We start from the raw sequence: 18,956 nt of genomic DNA on the forward strand, positions 1-18,956 counted from the left end.
TCAGTCAGAGCCTCTTGCTTCAGGACTGGAAGGCAGCGGGTCATTCAGAGTGGCTCCCCACATATCTCCTCTTCCTTAATATTTGAAGGCGATTGGGAAATTGTATCTTTCAGTCACTGGATTTTTGGTCCCAGGTCATCATGATCTACTATTGAAACACAAAAGGCATTAGTAGAAAACATACTATCTCTAGGACATAACCAACTTGGAAGATCCAGGTTGTTGTTGTTGTTGTTGTTATTATTATTATTATTATTCTGCCAAACATTCATCAGAAGATTCTTCATCTTTTCTCGATTTTATTGGGAAGCCTTGCATTTGGCAATGGTAACACAGACATATTCATTTGGCATGACGCTTCAGCCTCTCCACAAACCATGGAGAAGAGGGCTCAGTCACAATATTTATCACAGTGGCCTTTTAGAGCATTTTAACTCCGTTCTAATTTTTCCATCAGCATTTGTCTGACTATGAAAGCTCTTGGAAGGAATTTAAGTCCAACGTTAAGAGAATCCCTATACTGTAAGTTTGAAACAGAGCCATAAAGACTGTATCATAGAAGCAAGGAATAATATTTAAAGTAGTCACTTCAAAGATCCTGAGACCAGGAGCTGGCCTAGATCTGGTTAACTGGCATGCACCTGTTTCAGACCTGAACCTTAACTTCAGCAGAGTGTAGCTCTGAAATATCAGCTGGCAATAACTAAGATGAGTTGTATTCATACAGGCGACAGGATAGTCATCATCCTTTCTCTTAATTCTGACATTTAAGGAGTCTGCTAGGTGTGTCAGTGAGGTAGATATTCTGAAGGCAGAAGACAAACATCCTAACATCCTTTTGGGTGCCATCTCATGAGGGTTAGGGTATTACCAGTAAAACCTCCAGGTGACAGGCATCCTCCTGTAATTGTTCTTGTCCATTCTAGGAGACCAGCCTAAATGCATCCACTATTTCTAGACCTCTTGTGTGGTCCTGACTAGATATTTGCATAATACTCAGGAATACTCAGGAATAATACTTAGGAAACGTGCCAATTTCTATTGTACAATGATCAGGGCAACCCTACATTGGTGGATACCTTATGTAAATAACTGGCCTGTAGATAAAAACTCTATTTCAACAATCTTTCTCTTTGGACAATGGTCCAGATAAGGAGTCTTAATTTCTAAGGACAGCATGATTGTCTGGTTTAGGTTTCTCGTATGGTGACTATTCCTCAAATACAATCCAAGACAACCTGTTTGCCATAGGATCAACATATAACTGGCCACTACACTCAGTAGGATTAATCTAGTTTCATGGGTGGAATGGTCCAGTCCACACTACAATGCACATTAAAAATGGATCTGAGGGCTGGAGTGGTGGCGCGGTGGTGGAGCGCTCGCCTAGCACGTGTGAGGCCCTGGGTTTGATCCTCAGCACCACATGAGAACATAAACAGAATAAAGGGATTGTTTCCATCTACAAGTAAAAAGCAAATTTAAAAAAAAATAGATCTGAGGAATGGGTCCATAGAAGTCTCTTCCTGATTTTTACTTACCTGACAAGTTCATGAAGCTCCATGGTTGGAAACTCTACAGTTGGAAGATTTACCTTCCTGTGTCAGGTTTTTCAGTCATTTTCATGATGACAGGTTTAAATTCTATCTTTTCAAATCTTATTTAATTTACTGAATCATATTCAGCAGCCATGAACATGATTCAGTAAATTCAGCAGCAGTCTCAATTTTTTTTTTTTTGATGGTGCTGGGGATTGAACCCAGGGCCTTGTGCATGTGAGCAAAGCACCCTAACAACTGAGCTATATGTCCTGAGATTCTCAATATTACAATTAAGAAAAAAATAAATATTTTGTAAGATCTAGTGTGTGCCTCTGGGGTCCTGTGTTCCCCCTTTCTTTATTTAATAAAATTCAGTAAAGACTTGGCATAAGCCATAGTATCATCAGTTTAAGTTACGGATAGTAGTACAAGTATTTAAATAATCAGATTTACCTTGTATTGATTATTGTAATTTCCCAATCTATATGCTAGTTGATCCATCCTAACAATTTAAAAGGAATCCTCGACATACAACTTTAATTTAGAGAACCTCAGTCCTAATAAAATTCCCAGATCTCAAAATGATTCAACAAACAAAATATGCAAGAATGGACAGTCTTTGAATCAATCAAATTTAGTCTCCAAGGAGAATTGTAAAAATTAGAATCTAAGTCAGCAGTTTAATGTATTTAGTGTTTAATGAAGAATGTGAATGTATTCACCGAAATTAATCCTTGCCTTAAACAATAAGAATCATTAGGCAAAAAAGACCGTGCTTAAAGGAATTAAACTTAATATTTTAATAGGTCTTTATCAAGTCAAAAGATGAACAGAAATATTAGCTCAGTATCAGCATAGAGAATAAAACCAGGGAAATAGCCTGAAATATCCTTGAATTAATCAGTTAAAACTTCTAGTCAGTCCAGTACATATAAATCTTTTTTTTTACATTTCTATATTATCTGTCTAATTAATAATATAAAATATTTCTATTTAGGAAAATATTTTTATCATAAAAATCTAAAATATAAAGATCTTGGTTTACCCAAAGATGATTTCCTTCTTCTTAGGACCTCCAATATCTGCTTCTCCTCTGTTGAAATTCCTTTTAGAATTTTTCCTGGTTACACTTTGAAATAATTTCTGAAAATAATTTCTGAAAAATAATTATCTTTGTACCTTGATAAAAAGAAATATCAATGAGGGCTGGGGTTGGGGCTCAGTGGTAGCCCGCTTGCCTGGCATGCATGAGGCACTGGGTTCAATTCTTGGCATTGCATACAAATAAATTTAAAAAGTAAAGGCTCATCAACAACTTAAAAAATATATTTTTTAAAAAAAAGAAAAGAGATATCAATGAAAATATAGTTAAAGTCCTTGGATATTTCTGTAGATAAGGGCATAACCTATAATTAACACAGTAGAATTGATTAACGTTATGTAACCACCTGGTTCTTAAGATATTTTGGATCCATTTCAATTTGTTTTTAACTAGAAGTGCACGCCTGCATGTGACGTAACGCGATGTAGCTGATGATCCTTGTGTATACATTTATTTATTTCTTGTAATTATAAAGTCAGGAAAAAGAAGAAGGATTTGGGGGGTCATCCCAGGAACATGGATGGCTTTGTTTCTGCAATGAGCAAATGCATCCCTGAGTTACAGCCATCTGATCCAGTAGGAGGATCAGAAAATACACACACACACACACACACACACACACACACACACACACAGGCTGAACCCTTTTATTGAGGAGAAGCCATTCAAATGAGGCCAGGGGTCAGGTTTCAGGGGACTGAGTCTAGCTTCCTGATGTCTTGTCCACAAGAGGCTTGGTTTCAGCTTTGGAGTTGTTCTGTATCCTCACTTGCAGGGAAAGCATGAATGAGAGTCAGACCCCATCATTCCTCTTCCAATTAAAAAAATCCTACAGGAGAAGGGTGGAGTGTGTGGGAAGGGTGCCCCCTGCCAGGCTCTTGCAGGAACACACGGCTGCAGAGTTCTTAGGGTCCCTGTTAGCCTCAGATTGTGTCACCTGAGCAGCAAGTGGAGACCTACTCTAAGTTCCCCCAGACTTCAGAGATGGGGGTATTTGCACAGGGCATATCAATAACCTTTGGAAAACATTCATTAGTAAAATCATGTTATATTGATGTATGCATAGATTTTGGAATGCTTCAATCTAGAGACTATTTTCACATTCTTTATGCTGTTTGAAGAGAAAATTCTTATCAATTTGATGAGGTACTCTTTATCAAATTTTCTGTTCTTGCTGGTGTAGTGGTTCATGCCTGTCATCCCAGCAGCTCAGGAGGCTGGTGCAGGAGGACGGCGAGTTTCAAACCAGCCTTGGCAACTTAGTGAGGCCTGAAGCAACTCAGTGTGAGACCCTGTCTCTAAATAAAATATAAAGAAGAGCTGGGCATGTGGATCAGTGGTTAAGTGCCCATAGGTTCAATCCTCCATACCAAGAAAATAAAATAAAAAATAAAAAATTTTTAAAAGTGGTTTCTGATTGTACCTTCAGTATGATTCTAAGACATCTTTTCTCTCTCAAGATCCCCAAAATTCCCTCTTGTTTTTTGCCCTGATAATTCGAGTAATTTCACTATTTGCATTTCTGTGTGTTCCATGACACTAGAGTATATTTGGACACATTATACATACATGCAGTGTAACTTATTCTGATTAGGATCCCAGTCTTTTAGTTGTACATGATGTGGAGTTACCCTGGTCTGTAGTTATATATGAACATAAAAATGTGTCCCATTCAGTTTACTCTCTTTCCTATAACATTCCCCTCCCTTCCCATAATTTCCCTTTATCTAATCCAATAGACTTTTATTTTTTTCCCTCCTCAATCTCCGTGTGTGTGTATGTGTGTGTGTGTTGGGGGGGGCAACTAGGCTGATTGCATAGTTGAGCTATTGTGAATTGAGTTGCTAGAAACATTTTTGTGGCTGAGTCACTGTAGTGTCCTGATCTTTAAGTCCTTTGGATATAAATCGAGAAGTGGCATAGCTGGGTCAAATGGTGGTTCCATTTCAAGTTTTCTAAGGAATCTCCATACTGCTTTCCAGAGTGGTTGCACCAATCTGCAGTCCCACCAATAATGGGTGAGTGCCGGGTTTCTGTTCTCGTGACTAAAAGGCTCAGGGGTCACTCTAGTTAAACTGGGCTAACTGGGCTGCATGAAATAACCACACAAGAGACACAAATACCTTTTTCTTTGGGGTTGCTGTGACAGCTCCTCTGACCTTAAGGGTCCGCAGAAAGAGAGAGAGAGAGAGCACGCGCTGACCCATTTTATTGAAGAGAAGCTATTCAAATGAGGCAAGGGGTCAGGTTTCAGGGGGCTGAGTCTATCTTCATGATGTCCACTGTCAGCAGGTTGACTGACACCTGGGTAGGCCACACCCAAGGGCACAGTAAGAGGAGGGGACACACACAAGGCACTTCCGTGGAAGATTCTATCCTAAACAGGGCAAGGGGTTATATTACAAGGGAACAGGTGAGCATAGCTTCACCCATGGGGCTGTAGCAAGACACACCCATTTCTGTGACTGAGCACCTCAGCACCCAGCTGGGGAGTGTAACTCAGTCACCTGTAAGGTTGGCCTCCCACATATTCCCCCTTTCTTAATATAAAAAAAGGAATGCAACTGGGAAATTTCTTTCAGTCACTTGGCTCTTGGTCCAAGGTCATCACAATCTGCTATTGAAACACAAAAAGAATTAGTAGAAAACATATTATCTTCATTACAGTCAACACAATAATCTGGATTATTATTACCTTGCCAAACACTCATCAGAAGATTTTTAATCTTTTCCAATTTTATTGGGATGCATTGTTTTTGGCCATAGTAACAGACATTTTCATTGCCATGGCATTTAGGCCTCTCCATAAACCATATGGCAAAGGGCTCACTCACATTATTCATTACATTGTCTTCTAGAACATCATTACTTAGTTCTCATCCTTCCATTAGCACTTATCTGACCATGAAGGAAGTTGGATGCAATTTAAGTCTAACATTAAGAAAATCCATACATTGTAAGTTGTAAGACATAGCCACAAAGGCCAAAATTGAATAAGCAAGGAATAATATTTAAAGTAGTTACTTTAGGGATTATGAGACCAGCAGTTTGGTTAGGTCTGGTTAATAAACATACACCTGTTTTAAAGCCTGAATAGTAACTTCAGCGTATTATAGTTCTGAAATATTAGCTGGCAATAATTAATGAGGCAATAAGTTGTATTCTTATAGGCTACAGGATATTTATCATTTTTTCTCTTCACTCTCATATTTAAGGAGCTATTTAGGTCTGTCAGTAATACAAATACCCTTGGAAAAATTTATTTTAATAATCTTTCCAACAATTGTCCATAAAGGTAAATGTAGTCTTGGTCACTAAAGTCCAGCAAAATTGGCTGACTTGAGTTTTTTATCTGCTGTCTAGCATAAGTTTCTGTCACTGGTGTGGTCAATTTGTTGCTCTGCTATTTGGCTACCTCAGTCCTGAGAGCTGGTGATAACTGGCTGTGACAAACCTCAAGTCAATGTCCAGTAGCTCAGTTTCTTTTTGGAATGTACACAACTATTATAGGGTTTGAGTGGGGCGTGCCTGTCAATCTACATAAGCAAGATAATATCCATAAGCCAATCATCTTCTGCCTAGTGTAACCATACTGTGAGGAAACTCTATATGCTATATGGATTTTAGATATGAGGTTTATGATGTGGCATAATAAATTTTGTGAATGGTAAAGAAAAATATATTTATAATTTAGCCAATATGTTTTTTTAAACGATAGACTTCATCTAGCCTTCCGTATATAATATTTAAAATTTCACTGTTCCCAATGGGGACTTCTATCTGAAAAACTCCAACCACATTTACCTTGTATAAGTCAAACCTGGACATCCATTTTTCTTAATATAGACTTAAATAAAATTGAAATTTATCAAGAGTAAAGATTATTCCTCTAGAGCCAAATGATGCATAGCATTGTGTGGAATCATATTAGCTGAAGGGCTGTAAAAGAAATAATATTAACTAATTACCTTCAGACCCCAAATAACATCTGTATACTTGTCGCTTCTTCATGTAGTCATGAATGTATCGTTGAGTCAACAAAAAGAGAAATATTATAATTTTGTGGGCATATTTTTTAACAAATTATGAATTATCATGAAAATGGTTCTCATTTTCACCGAACTCACAGAAGTGTCAAAGAGTCAAGATTAAGCCTATTACATTGAGAAATGTCTTTGTTCCTTTATTAATTATTTGTTGGTACTGGAAATTGAACTCTGGGGTGCTTTACCCCTGAGCTACATTTTTAAATTTTATTTTTTATTTTTGAATTTCAGTTACACATAACATTAATGTTTACTTTGACATGAAATCATACCACTTTTAAACGGGGATTATTCTATCTGAGTGGTGTGATTAAAATAAATACAAATATTATACAGTCATAACCACATCCAAAGTAATGAAAATTTCCTCAACTGTTTTTATGACTTTTATGCTTCTAGCTATTACACAAAGGACTTTGATCCTTTTTTAAATTTTATTTTTGTACATGATGTGAGGTACGTATCCAAATACATTTTTTCTTCTTGTGGATATCTAGTCATCTCAGGGGCATTTTTGCTTTAGCTTTCACTCTTGAAAAATATACTTATGATTATTGGTAAGATTTCTTACTTCGAAAGTCCCAATAAAACACTTAAAGTAGTTAAAGCCTATTACTTAAAAGCACTTTTCTGAAGTGCTTCTAAAATGAATGTATATTAATTTTATATTATTCTATTTTTAATTCCAAAGGTAATTTTCTTTTTCATATGACCTATTTAACTGCTTTAAGAGTTTCTTTGATACTTTTCCAAAATACAACTATTCGTATGTCTTTGTAATCTTTAACAAAAGAGCAGGCTCTTCAGCACAACCCATTTACCATTAATATTTACAATGTGTTTCCCATTTTGATCATAAATTCCTGTGTAAGGCAAAGGTGGGCCTGTTACTGAAGGGAAATGTATGTTGCACAGATTATAGATTAAGAATGTGGGGTTTAGTGCAAATTGTTAAGTTTTTCTCAAGAACCTTGAGATTTGTAAGATTTTCTTCATAAATTTTGGAGGAATAACACTATTGTTTGAATCCTGAGAGATATCAAAACACATCTCCAGGCATGCCTTATTTGTATCTTTAGTCTCATTTTGGGAATTTTCCTGCCATTTCAGTCAACATGTACTTTTATTATTGATTGATGTATACCCCATTTTCCATATTATGAGTATCGTAAACAATACATTTAACCCTCCACATGGTTTCAGTTTCCAAATGGTGTAGCTCTGCCACGACATCTCCCATGCTGTGACCCTATCAGACAGAGGGTGCAGGAACAACTTAACCACATTATCTATAAGACACCAGCTATTTTCCATATGACTTCTGTGGAACTTGTGATTGAATCTTGAGTTCCAGCCTATAGTGGGTCAATTAATTGTCACTGGATAACAAGTCATTCTAGAACTTATTGGCTCACTCGACCCTTGAGCCAAATCCCCAGCAGTATTTTGTATTTTATTTAAAGAAAGAGGTTTCACTGATTTGCTTAGCACTTCTCCCTTGCTAAAGTTGGCATTGAACTCATGATCCTTCTGCTTCAGGCTTCCAGGACCCTGGGATTACAGGAGTGCACCACTGCACTCAGCTCTGTTCACAATTTTAATGCCAGCATTCCCTCTTTGCCTTATCAACTATTTTTATGCTATATTTCTAATAGATGCAGTATTTCTAATTTTTCCTCCCAGAACTGGATGACAGTTTATAGATTTTTCTTTCTCTTTGTGAGCATTTCACATGACAAAAAAGCAGACACAATGATGTGATGTGAAGAAAGAAAAAGGTGACACTTTAAACAGAGAGAATGTGTCCTCTCTGTAAAGAGAAGAGCATGGCTCTCTTTCTCTCCAATTTTATTAGAGATCTAAAAAGAGATTCTAAAGAATCCTGCCCAGGTACACTTCTTGACTTTGGACTGACAGAAGGACAATATCAAACTCTCAAGTATCCAGTGCCATGAAAACTTTAGGTTAATTAGCCTCATGTTCATGATTTATAATTGAATTCTTAATCATAAACTCTTGCAGAATTTATGGTTAGTAAGAATTATCTTTCTTTCCCTGAGTTCCAGAATCTGGTCTTTAACAAGATCACAAAAGTCTCCCCTTTAGTGTAACTTGTGTTCCTCTTACAAAAATTATTTTGAAACTGCATTTCTCCTGCAGATAATAGTTTGTTAAAGAATGTAACACATCCTGTCCAGTTAATCCAGAAAGGGTGCAAGTAAATTGCTTCTTGGAAGATAAAGCATAGGGTCAATGTGTTGAGCCTATTTATTTATTTATTATGCTGTGTGTTGAAATCAGAGCTAGTCGACCACTGAGCTACATCACCAGCTCCTTTTTTATATTTTATTTACAGACAAGATCTCAATGATTTGCTTAGTGCCTGGCTGATATGTTGCTGAGAATGGCTCTAAATTCATGATTCTCCTGTCTCACCCTCCCAAGCTGCTGGGAATACAGGTATGTGGCACTATGCCCAACCTACCATTTACCTTAAAGGTACTTCAGATCTTTTACCAGGTTCTGTGAAAATTACTACAATGAAAATATAAATGTAGTCTTCTATGATCTAATGACTCCAATTATTTTAGATACTTACCCAGAATTACTACTACTGAATCATATGACATTTTTATTTTAACTTATTGAAGAACCTTAATACCATTTTCAAAAATACCTTTATTCAATTTATATTCTCACCAGCATTTTTACAGGTGAATCTTTATATCCATGCTCATATGCTCTGGAGTACCTACTATCTTTCAGATTTTTATTTTTTACTTCTAAATATTTTACTTATTTATTTACTAGTCATAGATAGACAAATAACTTTTATTTTATTTATTTGTTTTTATGTGCTTCTGATGCTTGAACACAGTGCCTCCCATGTGCTAGGGAAGCACTCTATAACTGAGCCAGAACCCCAGCCTCTATCTTTCAGATTTTTATCATAGGCATTCTGACAAGTCTGCATAGGGGGAAGGAAAGTTTTCATTTGATGCATTAAATTTCTGAGGCAAGTGTGTTATATTCCAGGGTGTCAAGTAGCTAGAAGAAGAGTGTATTGAATTTTCTGTGCTGAAACAGGAATCTGTGGTTTCTAACACATTTTTAACAGGACTGCTGCAAATTTTAGTTTTTTGAAGCAGTTACAAACAATGCAAATCCAACTATTTGTAATGTATGAATATTTGCACATGCTCAGTCTCTGTTGCTTATAGAAATTGGATGTTTAGGATATACTCCCTGGAACAGAAGTCACTAATTTTAGATGCTCAGTACATGGAGAAACTACTTCTGAAAACAACTGGAAGGCCTGGAATTATTACTGGGGTGAACAAGAGTAGGTCAGGGCTCAGAAAGTGCTCAAATATTATTGAGTCTATCAGTAGTCTGTTTAATTTTCCCCTTGGGTACCTATAATTGATTTGAGAGAGAAGCAATTCTTCCAGCAACAGAGTTAGCAAAACTACTGGAACTTAGGCCTAGTGCAGATGACTAGAAACTTTCTCTAGAAACTTCCAGATGACTGGGAGCAAAAAGTAACAATTAGCATTTTGAAAATCATTCTCAGAAAACACCATAAAGAGTAGCAGAAATATCTGAGGGGTTCACAATTCGGAATTCATTTTTTAATTTGTTGATCATTTTATTATGGAGTCACTAGAGTTCCTTTTATACTCTGAATATGATAGATAATTAAACATGTAATGTAAAATATTTTCTCCTGCTCAGCAACTTGTTGTTTTAAAAAATATTTTCACATGTATGACCTCCTCAGCAGCCACATCAATGTTTATAGCAGCTCAATTTGCAATAGCTAGACTATGGACCAACCTAGGTGGTTCTTGAAAGATGAATGGATAAAGAAAATGTGGTATATATAATCAATGGAATATTAGTCAGGTTGAAAGTAGGCTAAAATTATGGCATTTTCTAGTAAATGGTTGGAGTTGGAGAATATCATGCTAAGTGAAATAAGCCAGTCTCGCAAAACCAAAGACAAATGTTTTCCCTACTATGCTGATGCTAATTCAGGAGGGAGGGGGCACTGGGGCAGAATCGCTTTACCTTACATTAGGTTGAGGGAAGTGATGGGAGGGAGGGGAGAGGGATGTGGGAATAGGAAAGATAGTAGTAGATTGAAACAGACATCATTACTGTATGTATATATTTGACTACATGACCAATATGATTCTGCAACATGGACACTCAGAAAAATGAGAAATGATATCCCATCCAATTATGATATACCAAAGTGTATATATGTGCATTCTACTGTCATGGGGATGAAAGAGGGTCTGGGGATGTGGCTTAGTGGTTAAGAACCCCTTGTACTATAATGAGTGAGAGAGAAAACAGAGAAGACAAATCAGAAGGCAGGATGGATCCACACAATTCCAACAAGTTTCCCATAATCCCTACCCTCATTACCAAGTACTTAGGGTCTGTGTGGTATTGGTCCATCTGTGAAAATTTGAAACAAAGTATTTTTTCTTATGATCTGGAGACATAGAAATGGACTTGCAAATTTCTACCAGGCCTGGTAGAATGGGTTGGAAACAGTAGTCACATCCTATAGAATTCCAAAGTTATTACTCTAATTGAACCACTTCAGCTGAGTTCCCAGCAAATGGGACTGCCATTGGGGTAACGGTTCAGAGACCACATTGCTCCAGGTTTAGATGACTGTGAGAGCAGCCTGAACAAGAGTCCACCACTGTCTCAAGAAAGAAAAAAGAGGGGGGCCTTGGTGAGGGTGTAGCTCAGTGGTAAAGCAGCCTTGGGTCAATCCCCTGTGGAGACCAGTGACAGTGATTGGGAGACAAGTGTCTGAGATGGAGGTCTCTAATGACGTCATGGCAGGGACATGCTTGGTGACTGGAAAAGTTTCTATGCAAAAGTATAGGATGCCTGGTTGCTATGGCAATGCTCTCCATGGGGGAGACTCTGTTGTGGGAGACTTTTCAGCTTTGACCTCATTCTCAGGCACAAAGTTCCTTGCTAAATCAACCACAATGTTTCACCAGTTCCGCTGCTTTAAAGGGTGCTTTAAAGTAACTTTAAAGGATGGACTTTCTTGAGAGCTGCACACTGCTATAACATTGCACATTCCAACTATAGAATGTAACGGAGGAAATAGCTGCATACTGTTCCTAACTGTGTAACTTTCATAAATACAAAGAATAATGCTTGCATAGTCTTTAATATGATCAATTAAAGATATACAATAAAGATTGCTAGGGTAATTATTTTTTTCTTTTCTTTTAGAGAGAGATAATTTTCAACATTTGTCCATTTATATTTTTAGGTTTTGGTGGATACAACATCTTGTATTTTATTTATATGTGGTGCTGAGGATCAAACGTAGGGCCCCATGAATGTGAGGTGAGCGGGCTACCACTTGAGCCACATTTCCAGCCCCCCTGGCATAATTCTTTAGACCTGCTGCTCCATCATAGAACAGTGCTCCACCCGATCCCAGATGTTGTATCTTCTGCATGTGTGACTCTATTTCTTCCAATTTCCCATCAAACCTGGCCAGAACCTCCTAGTTTGGCCATTTGTCACAGAAATCCCCAGTAGCAAAAATAAATAAACACCATCAATCTCTAATTAAATCACTTCATGTTTTTTGATATGTTAAAACAAGGTATATGGAAACTAAAAATTCCTATAAAATCTGATGTGCTCCTCAGAATATTTAATAGTCTAACATTTTCTAATTCATGAAATATGGAAAAATCAGAGTTCTAACTGGGCATCCTGAAATGTTTAAACACAGTCACTGATAATCACAGAGGAAAAAATAAAACACCAACTACAGAAACGCAGATATTCTCTATCTCAGCATTTGCCTTGGGTAGATTACTGCTACTTTGATGATCTGGTCCAGTCTGTAGGTATCCATACCCAATACCAAACATAATGAAAATTACGAATCCTATCTGATCAACGACTGGTATATATTTTGGCCTCAGAATTGGCTAATATTTTCTGTTTTCTCTCTTTCAATAGCATTCTAATGCAAATTGTCCTTATCACTAACAGGACCAAATAAATTTTTAGACTACTCATGAGCTTTTCACAAATGACCTGAGCAGAGAATCACAGCATCAGGTTTTTGCAGGAGCACATCGTAAATTGCTGACATCCTCCTCCAAGGTTGCTTGACACACTCCTTGAAGACAAGAAAATCTGACACCTTTTAGGCTGCCCTGGACCATGTGGCAATGTGTTCTTCACTTATCAGTTTCACTTGAGCTCCCCAATGACATCATCTATAAATCAGAGACCTCCATATGGAATTCCTCCATCAAAAGGCTCTGAAAACACAGACACGTTTAGCACCTTCATAGACTCCTGCACAATAAAAGCTTTCACAAACTCTTTATGATAAGGACATTATGGCCACTTGTGATGACTACCAATTACAGAGGGTTCCCAGAGCAGGAAGCTGCTCCTTATGGACCTTGCTATATTATTACTTTTTAAACCATACACTTGATTTTTATTGAATTGGTGAATTTTACAGAGTTCCTGAATTAATGAACCATGCCTGAGAATCCAAAGAAGAAAACAATATAATGGACAAGCCCATCCACCCATCATACGGTTTATTAAAACTTGGTTTCTAATGCATTTTTCTTGGGGATACTGGGAATTGAACTCAGTGGCACTCAACCACTCAGCCAACTCCCAGTCTTCTTTTTTATTTATTATTTGAGTTACTTCTTAGAGACAGGGTCTCACTGAGTTCTTTACTCCTTGTTATCCAGGGACGCCACCTTTCAAATCACAACCCTTGAGTTAAGGTTGTGGCTCAGTGGTTGACAATGTGCCTAGCTTGTGGGAGGCACTGGGTTTCATTCTTAGGACAAAAAAAAATTAGTATATATATAATTTTTTAAAAAAAATGAAAAGATGGGCTGGATGTGGTGGTGTATGCCTTTAATTCCTGAGACTCGAGAGGCTGATTCTGAAGAATCAATGTTGGAGGCTAGCCTCAGCACCTTAGGAAGACCCTAAGAAACTCAGCAAGTCCCTGTCTCAAAATAAAAAGTAAAAAGGAACTGGAATGTAGCTCAGTGTAGAGCACCACCAGACTAAATCCCCAGTGGATGGATGGATTGATTGATCTCTCTCTATCTCACACATACACACATACACACACACACACACATTTTCAGCAGTGTGAGCCTCACTTGTCTTTGAGGATGACATGAAATATTGATTTACCATATTTCACATTCAAAGGATTTTTCTCCAGTAAACTTCCTACATGTATATGAGTGAAACAGTAATAACAGAAGAGTTTGCCAATTGTTTTCATGCTTACGATTTCTATGCAGTATGTGTTCTTTCACATGTGTGAAGCAGACAAGATGTGCCAAAGGCTTCTCCACATTGTTGACATTCATTGGGCTTTTCTCCAGTATACATTCTTCCGTGTCTGTGAAGGTCACTGCTTACATTCGTAGGGCTTCTCTCCAGTATGAGTTTGTTCATGTGAGTGAAGGTGAGAGGACTGAATGAAGGCTTTCCCACACTGCTTACATTCATAGGGCCTCTCTCCAGTATGAGTTCATTTATGTATCTGAAGGTTATAGGCAGCAGTAAAGGCTTTTCCACATTGTTCACATTCATAGGGCTTTTCTCCGGTATGCATTCTTCCATGTATGCGAAGATGACGGGATGAAGCAAATGTTTTTCCACATTGTTGACATCCAAAGGGTTTCTTTCTAGTATGTGTTCTTCCATGAATCTGAAGGCAATTAGATGTAGCAAAGGCTTTTCCACACTGCTTACATTCATACAGCTTCTCTCCAGTGTGTGTTCTTCCATGAATCTGAAGGTGACTAGTTCTAGCAAAGGCTTTTCCACACTGCTTACATTCATAGGGCTTCTCTCCAGTGTGTTATTCCATGAATCTGAAGGTGACTAGATCTAGCAAAGGTTTTTCCACACTGCTTACATTCATAGGGCTTCTCTCCAGTATGAGTTTGTTCATGTGAGTGAAGGTGAGAGGACTGAGTGAAGGCTTTCCCACACCACTTACATTCATAGGGCTTCTCTCCAGTATGAGTTCTTTCATGTATGTGAAGGTCACCAGATCTAGCAAAGGCTTTGCCACACTGCTTACATTCATAGGGCTTCTCTCCAGTATGCACTCTTCCATGTATTTGAAGTTGACTGGATGTAGCAAAGGCTTTGCCACACTGCTTACATTCATAGGGCTTCTCTCCAGTATGCACTCTTCCATGTATTTGAAGTTGACTGGATGTAGCAAAGGCTTTGCCACACTGCTTACATTCATAGGGCTTCTCTCCAGTATCAGTTCGTTCACGTATCTGAAGGTAAGAGGAAGCAGTAAAGGCTTTTCCACATTGTTGACATTCATAGGGCTTCTCTCCAGTGTGTGTTCTTTCATGGCTCTTAAGCTTATAGGATGCAGCAAAGGCTTTTCCACATTGTTTGCATTCATAGGGCTTCTCTCCAGTATGTATTCTTCCATGTTTATGAAGCTGAGAGGATGTAGCAAAGGCTTTGCTACACTGCTTACATTCATAGGGTTTCTCTCCAGTGTGAGTTCTTTCATGTATGTGAAGGTCACCAGATCTAGCAAAGGCTTTGCCACACTGCTTACATTCATAGGGCTTCTCTCCAGTGTGAGTTCTTTCATGTGTGTGAAGGTCACCAGATCTAGCAAAGGCTTTGCCACACTGTTTACATTCATAGGGCTTCTCTCCAGTGTGAGTTCTTTCATGTATGTGAAGGTCACCAGATCTACCAAAGGCTTTGCCACACTGCTTACATTCATAGGGCTTCTCTCCAGTATGTGTTTTCCGATGTATTCTAAGTAATCTGGGATAAGCAAAGTCTTTCCCACATACCTTACATTTGAAATGTGCATTCCCTGTGTGTGTGATCCTGTGCTTTTGAAGACTTGTGTGTGAAATAAAGGTTCGACCATCTTGTTTACATTCATAGAGTTTCTCTCCAGAATGAGTTCTTTCATGTCTTCTAAATAAAGAGGAGAAATGAAAGGCTTTCCCACATACCTCACATTGAAAAGGTTTACCTCCACTGTGTGTTATCATGTGTCTTTGAACACCTGGGAGAGAAGAAGAGGCTTCACCACATTGTTGACATTCATAGGGTTGCCACCCAGGATGAGTTTCTTCATGTCTTTGAATGTCATTGGAACAACTGATGACTTTCCCACATACTGTACTTTCACATGGTCTATCTCCAGTTTGTAACAACATTTGTGTGTGAACACTTCTGAGAGAAACCAGAGATTTCCTATATTGTTTAAATGCACATGGATTCTCTTCACATTCTTCATGCTTATAGTATTTGTGTCCAGAGTGAGATGTGATGTGCCTATGAAGGAATGAAGGACATATGAAATCTTTTGCACACATAATGAAGTCACATGGATTTAATCTATTAAAATTTGTCTTTGTTTGATTAAGAATTGGAATCAATTTGAAGGTTTCCCCACACTATTCTGTGAGGAAAGTTTCAAGTTTACCATAGGACTTCTTTGAAGAAGAAGTGACCAGCACATAATTGATATCTAACTCATTCACAGTTTTCTATTTATTTATAGGTCTTTACATTTCTACCAACATCATGTGAAGGCTAGATTTTCTGACTTGTTAAAGTTCCCTGAAAATAAAGAGATTGAAAGGAAACAATCCTTTGTAACACAGCTTCTCCATGGCTATTATTCACATAGTCATATTCACATATGCAATTTCATAGTACTTTTTGCATGTCAAATACTTTGAAAAGACTGAATACCTGTTACAGATAAGTATGTATTTCTGGTAAAAAATATTATAAGAATAAATACATTTCCAATTATGCATACTTCTTCGGTTGGTTTACTTTAAAAATTATATGACAGTTCTCAGATTCCCTCACGAATTCCTCTTGTGAGTACAGTTACCTTAGGTTGCTTCCAGAGTTTTCAATCTGATCTTCAGTGGTCTTGTCTTCCCACTTGTTTCCTAAAATGAGACAACATAACAATCTTTATGAATATTTAGGAGCTAGAAATGCTTTGCCAAATTGTAGGTGCCATTTATGCTTCAATAATTCATCAACTGATTTCCTTTTCACCTTCTACATAAATGACCAAAATAAACATGAGTTCTCGATTTGATTAATCTTAAAACCATCATTGTTACCTATAGAAGCCAGGTTTCTGAGGACTTCCAGCATCACATCTCTGTAAAGGTTCTTCTGGGAAGCATCCAGAAAAGCCCACTCCTCCTTGGTGAAGTTCACAGCCACATCCTCAAAGGTCACTGAGATCTGAAGTATACCACAAATGTATATACAACTCCAAGACACATAATTATGAAGATATCCAACATACAGAACAAGGACAGAATATTAAAAGCTACGAGAGAAAGAAGGCAGATTACATTCAGGGGTAAACCAATTAGGTTAACGGCTGATTTTTCATCACAGACGTTGGAAGCAAGAAGATCCTGGAACAACGTATTTCAAACACTGAAAAATAATCAATTCCAACCAACACTACTGTATTCAGCAAAATTAAGCTTCAGATTTGACAATGAAATTAAAATATTTCACAATAAACAAAAGTTAAAAGAATTTGCAGCCAGAAAACCAGCACTGCAAGTCATTCTGAGCAAAACACTACAAGAAGAGGAATTGAAAAACAGCACCCAAAACTAACATTGGGAGGTAACCCAGTAAAGGGAAGAACAAAAAATATAACCAAAAAGGAAATACGAGCCATATTAAAATAAATACATAAATAAGCATGTCTGAAAGTACAAACAATATATCAATAGTAACCTTAAAAATTAATGGCTTAAATTCACCAATCAAGAGACAAAGGCTAGTAACCCAGATTTAAAAAATGAATCCAAGAATATGCTGCCTTCAGGAGACTCATATGATAGGAAAAGACATACACAGGTTGAAAGTGAAAGGCTGGGAAAAATCATACCACTCACATGGTCCTCGGAAGCAAGCAGGAGTGGCCATACTCATATCAAATAAAATCAACTTCAAACCTAAGTTAATCAAAAGGGATAAAGAAGGCCAATATATACTGTTAAAAGGAACCATCCACCAACAAGACATAACAATTATCAATAAGTATGCACCAAACAATGGTGCTGCAACATTCATAAAACAAACTCTCCTCAAGTTCAAGAGTCAAATGGACCACAACACAATAATTATCAATGACTTCAACACACCGCTCTCTCCTTTGGACAGATCCACCAGACAAAAGCTGAATAAAGAAACTGTAGAACTCAATAACACAATTAATAACCTAGACTTAACTGACATATATAGAATACATCAAACATCATCAAATGGATACACATTCTTCTCAGCAGCACATGGATCCTTCTCAAAGATAGACCATATATTATGCCATAGGGCAAGTCTTAGTAAATATAAAGGGGTGGAGATAATATAATGCACCTTATCTGATCATAATGGAATGAAACTGGAAATCAATGATAAAAGAAGGAAGGAAAAATCCTGCATCACCTGGAAAATGAACAATATGTTACTAAATGATCAATGGGTTACAGAAGACATAAAGGAGGAAATCAAAAAATTCTTAGAAACAAATGAAATACAGACACAACATATCGGAATCTATGGGACACAATGAAAGCAGTTTTAAGAGGGAAATTCATTTCCTGGAGGTCATTCCTCAAAAAAAGAAAAAACCAACAAATAAATGAACTCACACTTCATCTCAAAACCCTAGAAAAGGAACAGCAAAACAACAGCAAATGTAGCAGAAGGCAAGAAAGAATTAAAATCAGAATGGAAATCAATGAAATTGAAACAAAAAAAAACATTGAAAAAATTGATAAAACTAAAAGTTGGTTCTTTGAAAAAATAAATAAGATTGACAGACCCTTAGCCATGCTAACGAAGAGAAGAAGAGAGAGAACTCAAATTACCAACATATGGGATGAAAAAGGCAATATCACAACAGATACTACAGAAATGCAGAAGATAATTAGAAATTATTTTGAAAACCTATATTCCAATAAAATAGAAGATACTGAAGATATCGATAAATTTCTTAAGTCATATGACTTGCCCAGATTGAGTCAGGAAGATACACACAATTTAAACAGACCAATGACAAAAGAGGAAATAGAAGAAGCCATCAAAAGACTACCAACCAAGAAAAGCCCAGGACCGGATGGGTATACAGCAGACTTTTACAAAACCTTCAAAGAAGAATTA

The 18,956-nt window shown here is 37.3% G+C and overlaps 1 protein-coding gene across 1 annotated transcript in view; it reads right to left on the reverse strand.

Annotated features, from left to right (window-relative positions):
* Positions 1–2,661: 2,661 nt before the first annotated feature.
* LOC308638622 (zinc finger protein 69-like) overlaps positions 2,662–18,956 on the reverse strand; it is a gene marked incomplete at its 5' end in the record, with an annotated part of 72,498 nt that continues 56,203 nt past the window's right edge. The window contains 3 exons of the mRNA XM_081276242.1: positions 2,662–3,472; positions 16,648–16,708; positions 16,889–17,015. Coding sequence (XP_081132368.1) covers positions 3,409–3,472; positions 16,648–16,708; positions 16,889–17,015 — 252 coding nt within the window. The 3' untranslated portion in view covers positions 2,662–3,408. The remainder of the gene's footprint in view (positions 3,473–16,647; positions 16,709–16,888; positions 17,016–18,956) is intronic.

Source organism: Spermophilus citellus (genome assembly GCF_964194105.1).
Source record: "Spermophilus citellus genome assembly, chromosome: 19".
NCBI lineage: Eukaryota > Metazoa > Chordata > Mammalia > Rodentia > Sciuridae > Spermophilus > Spermophilus citellus.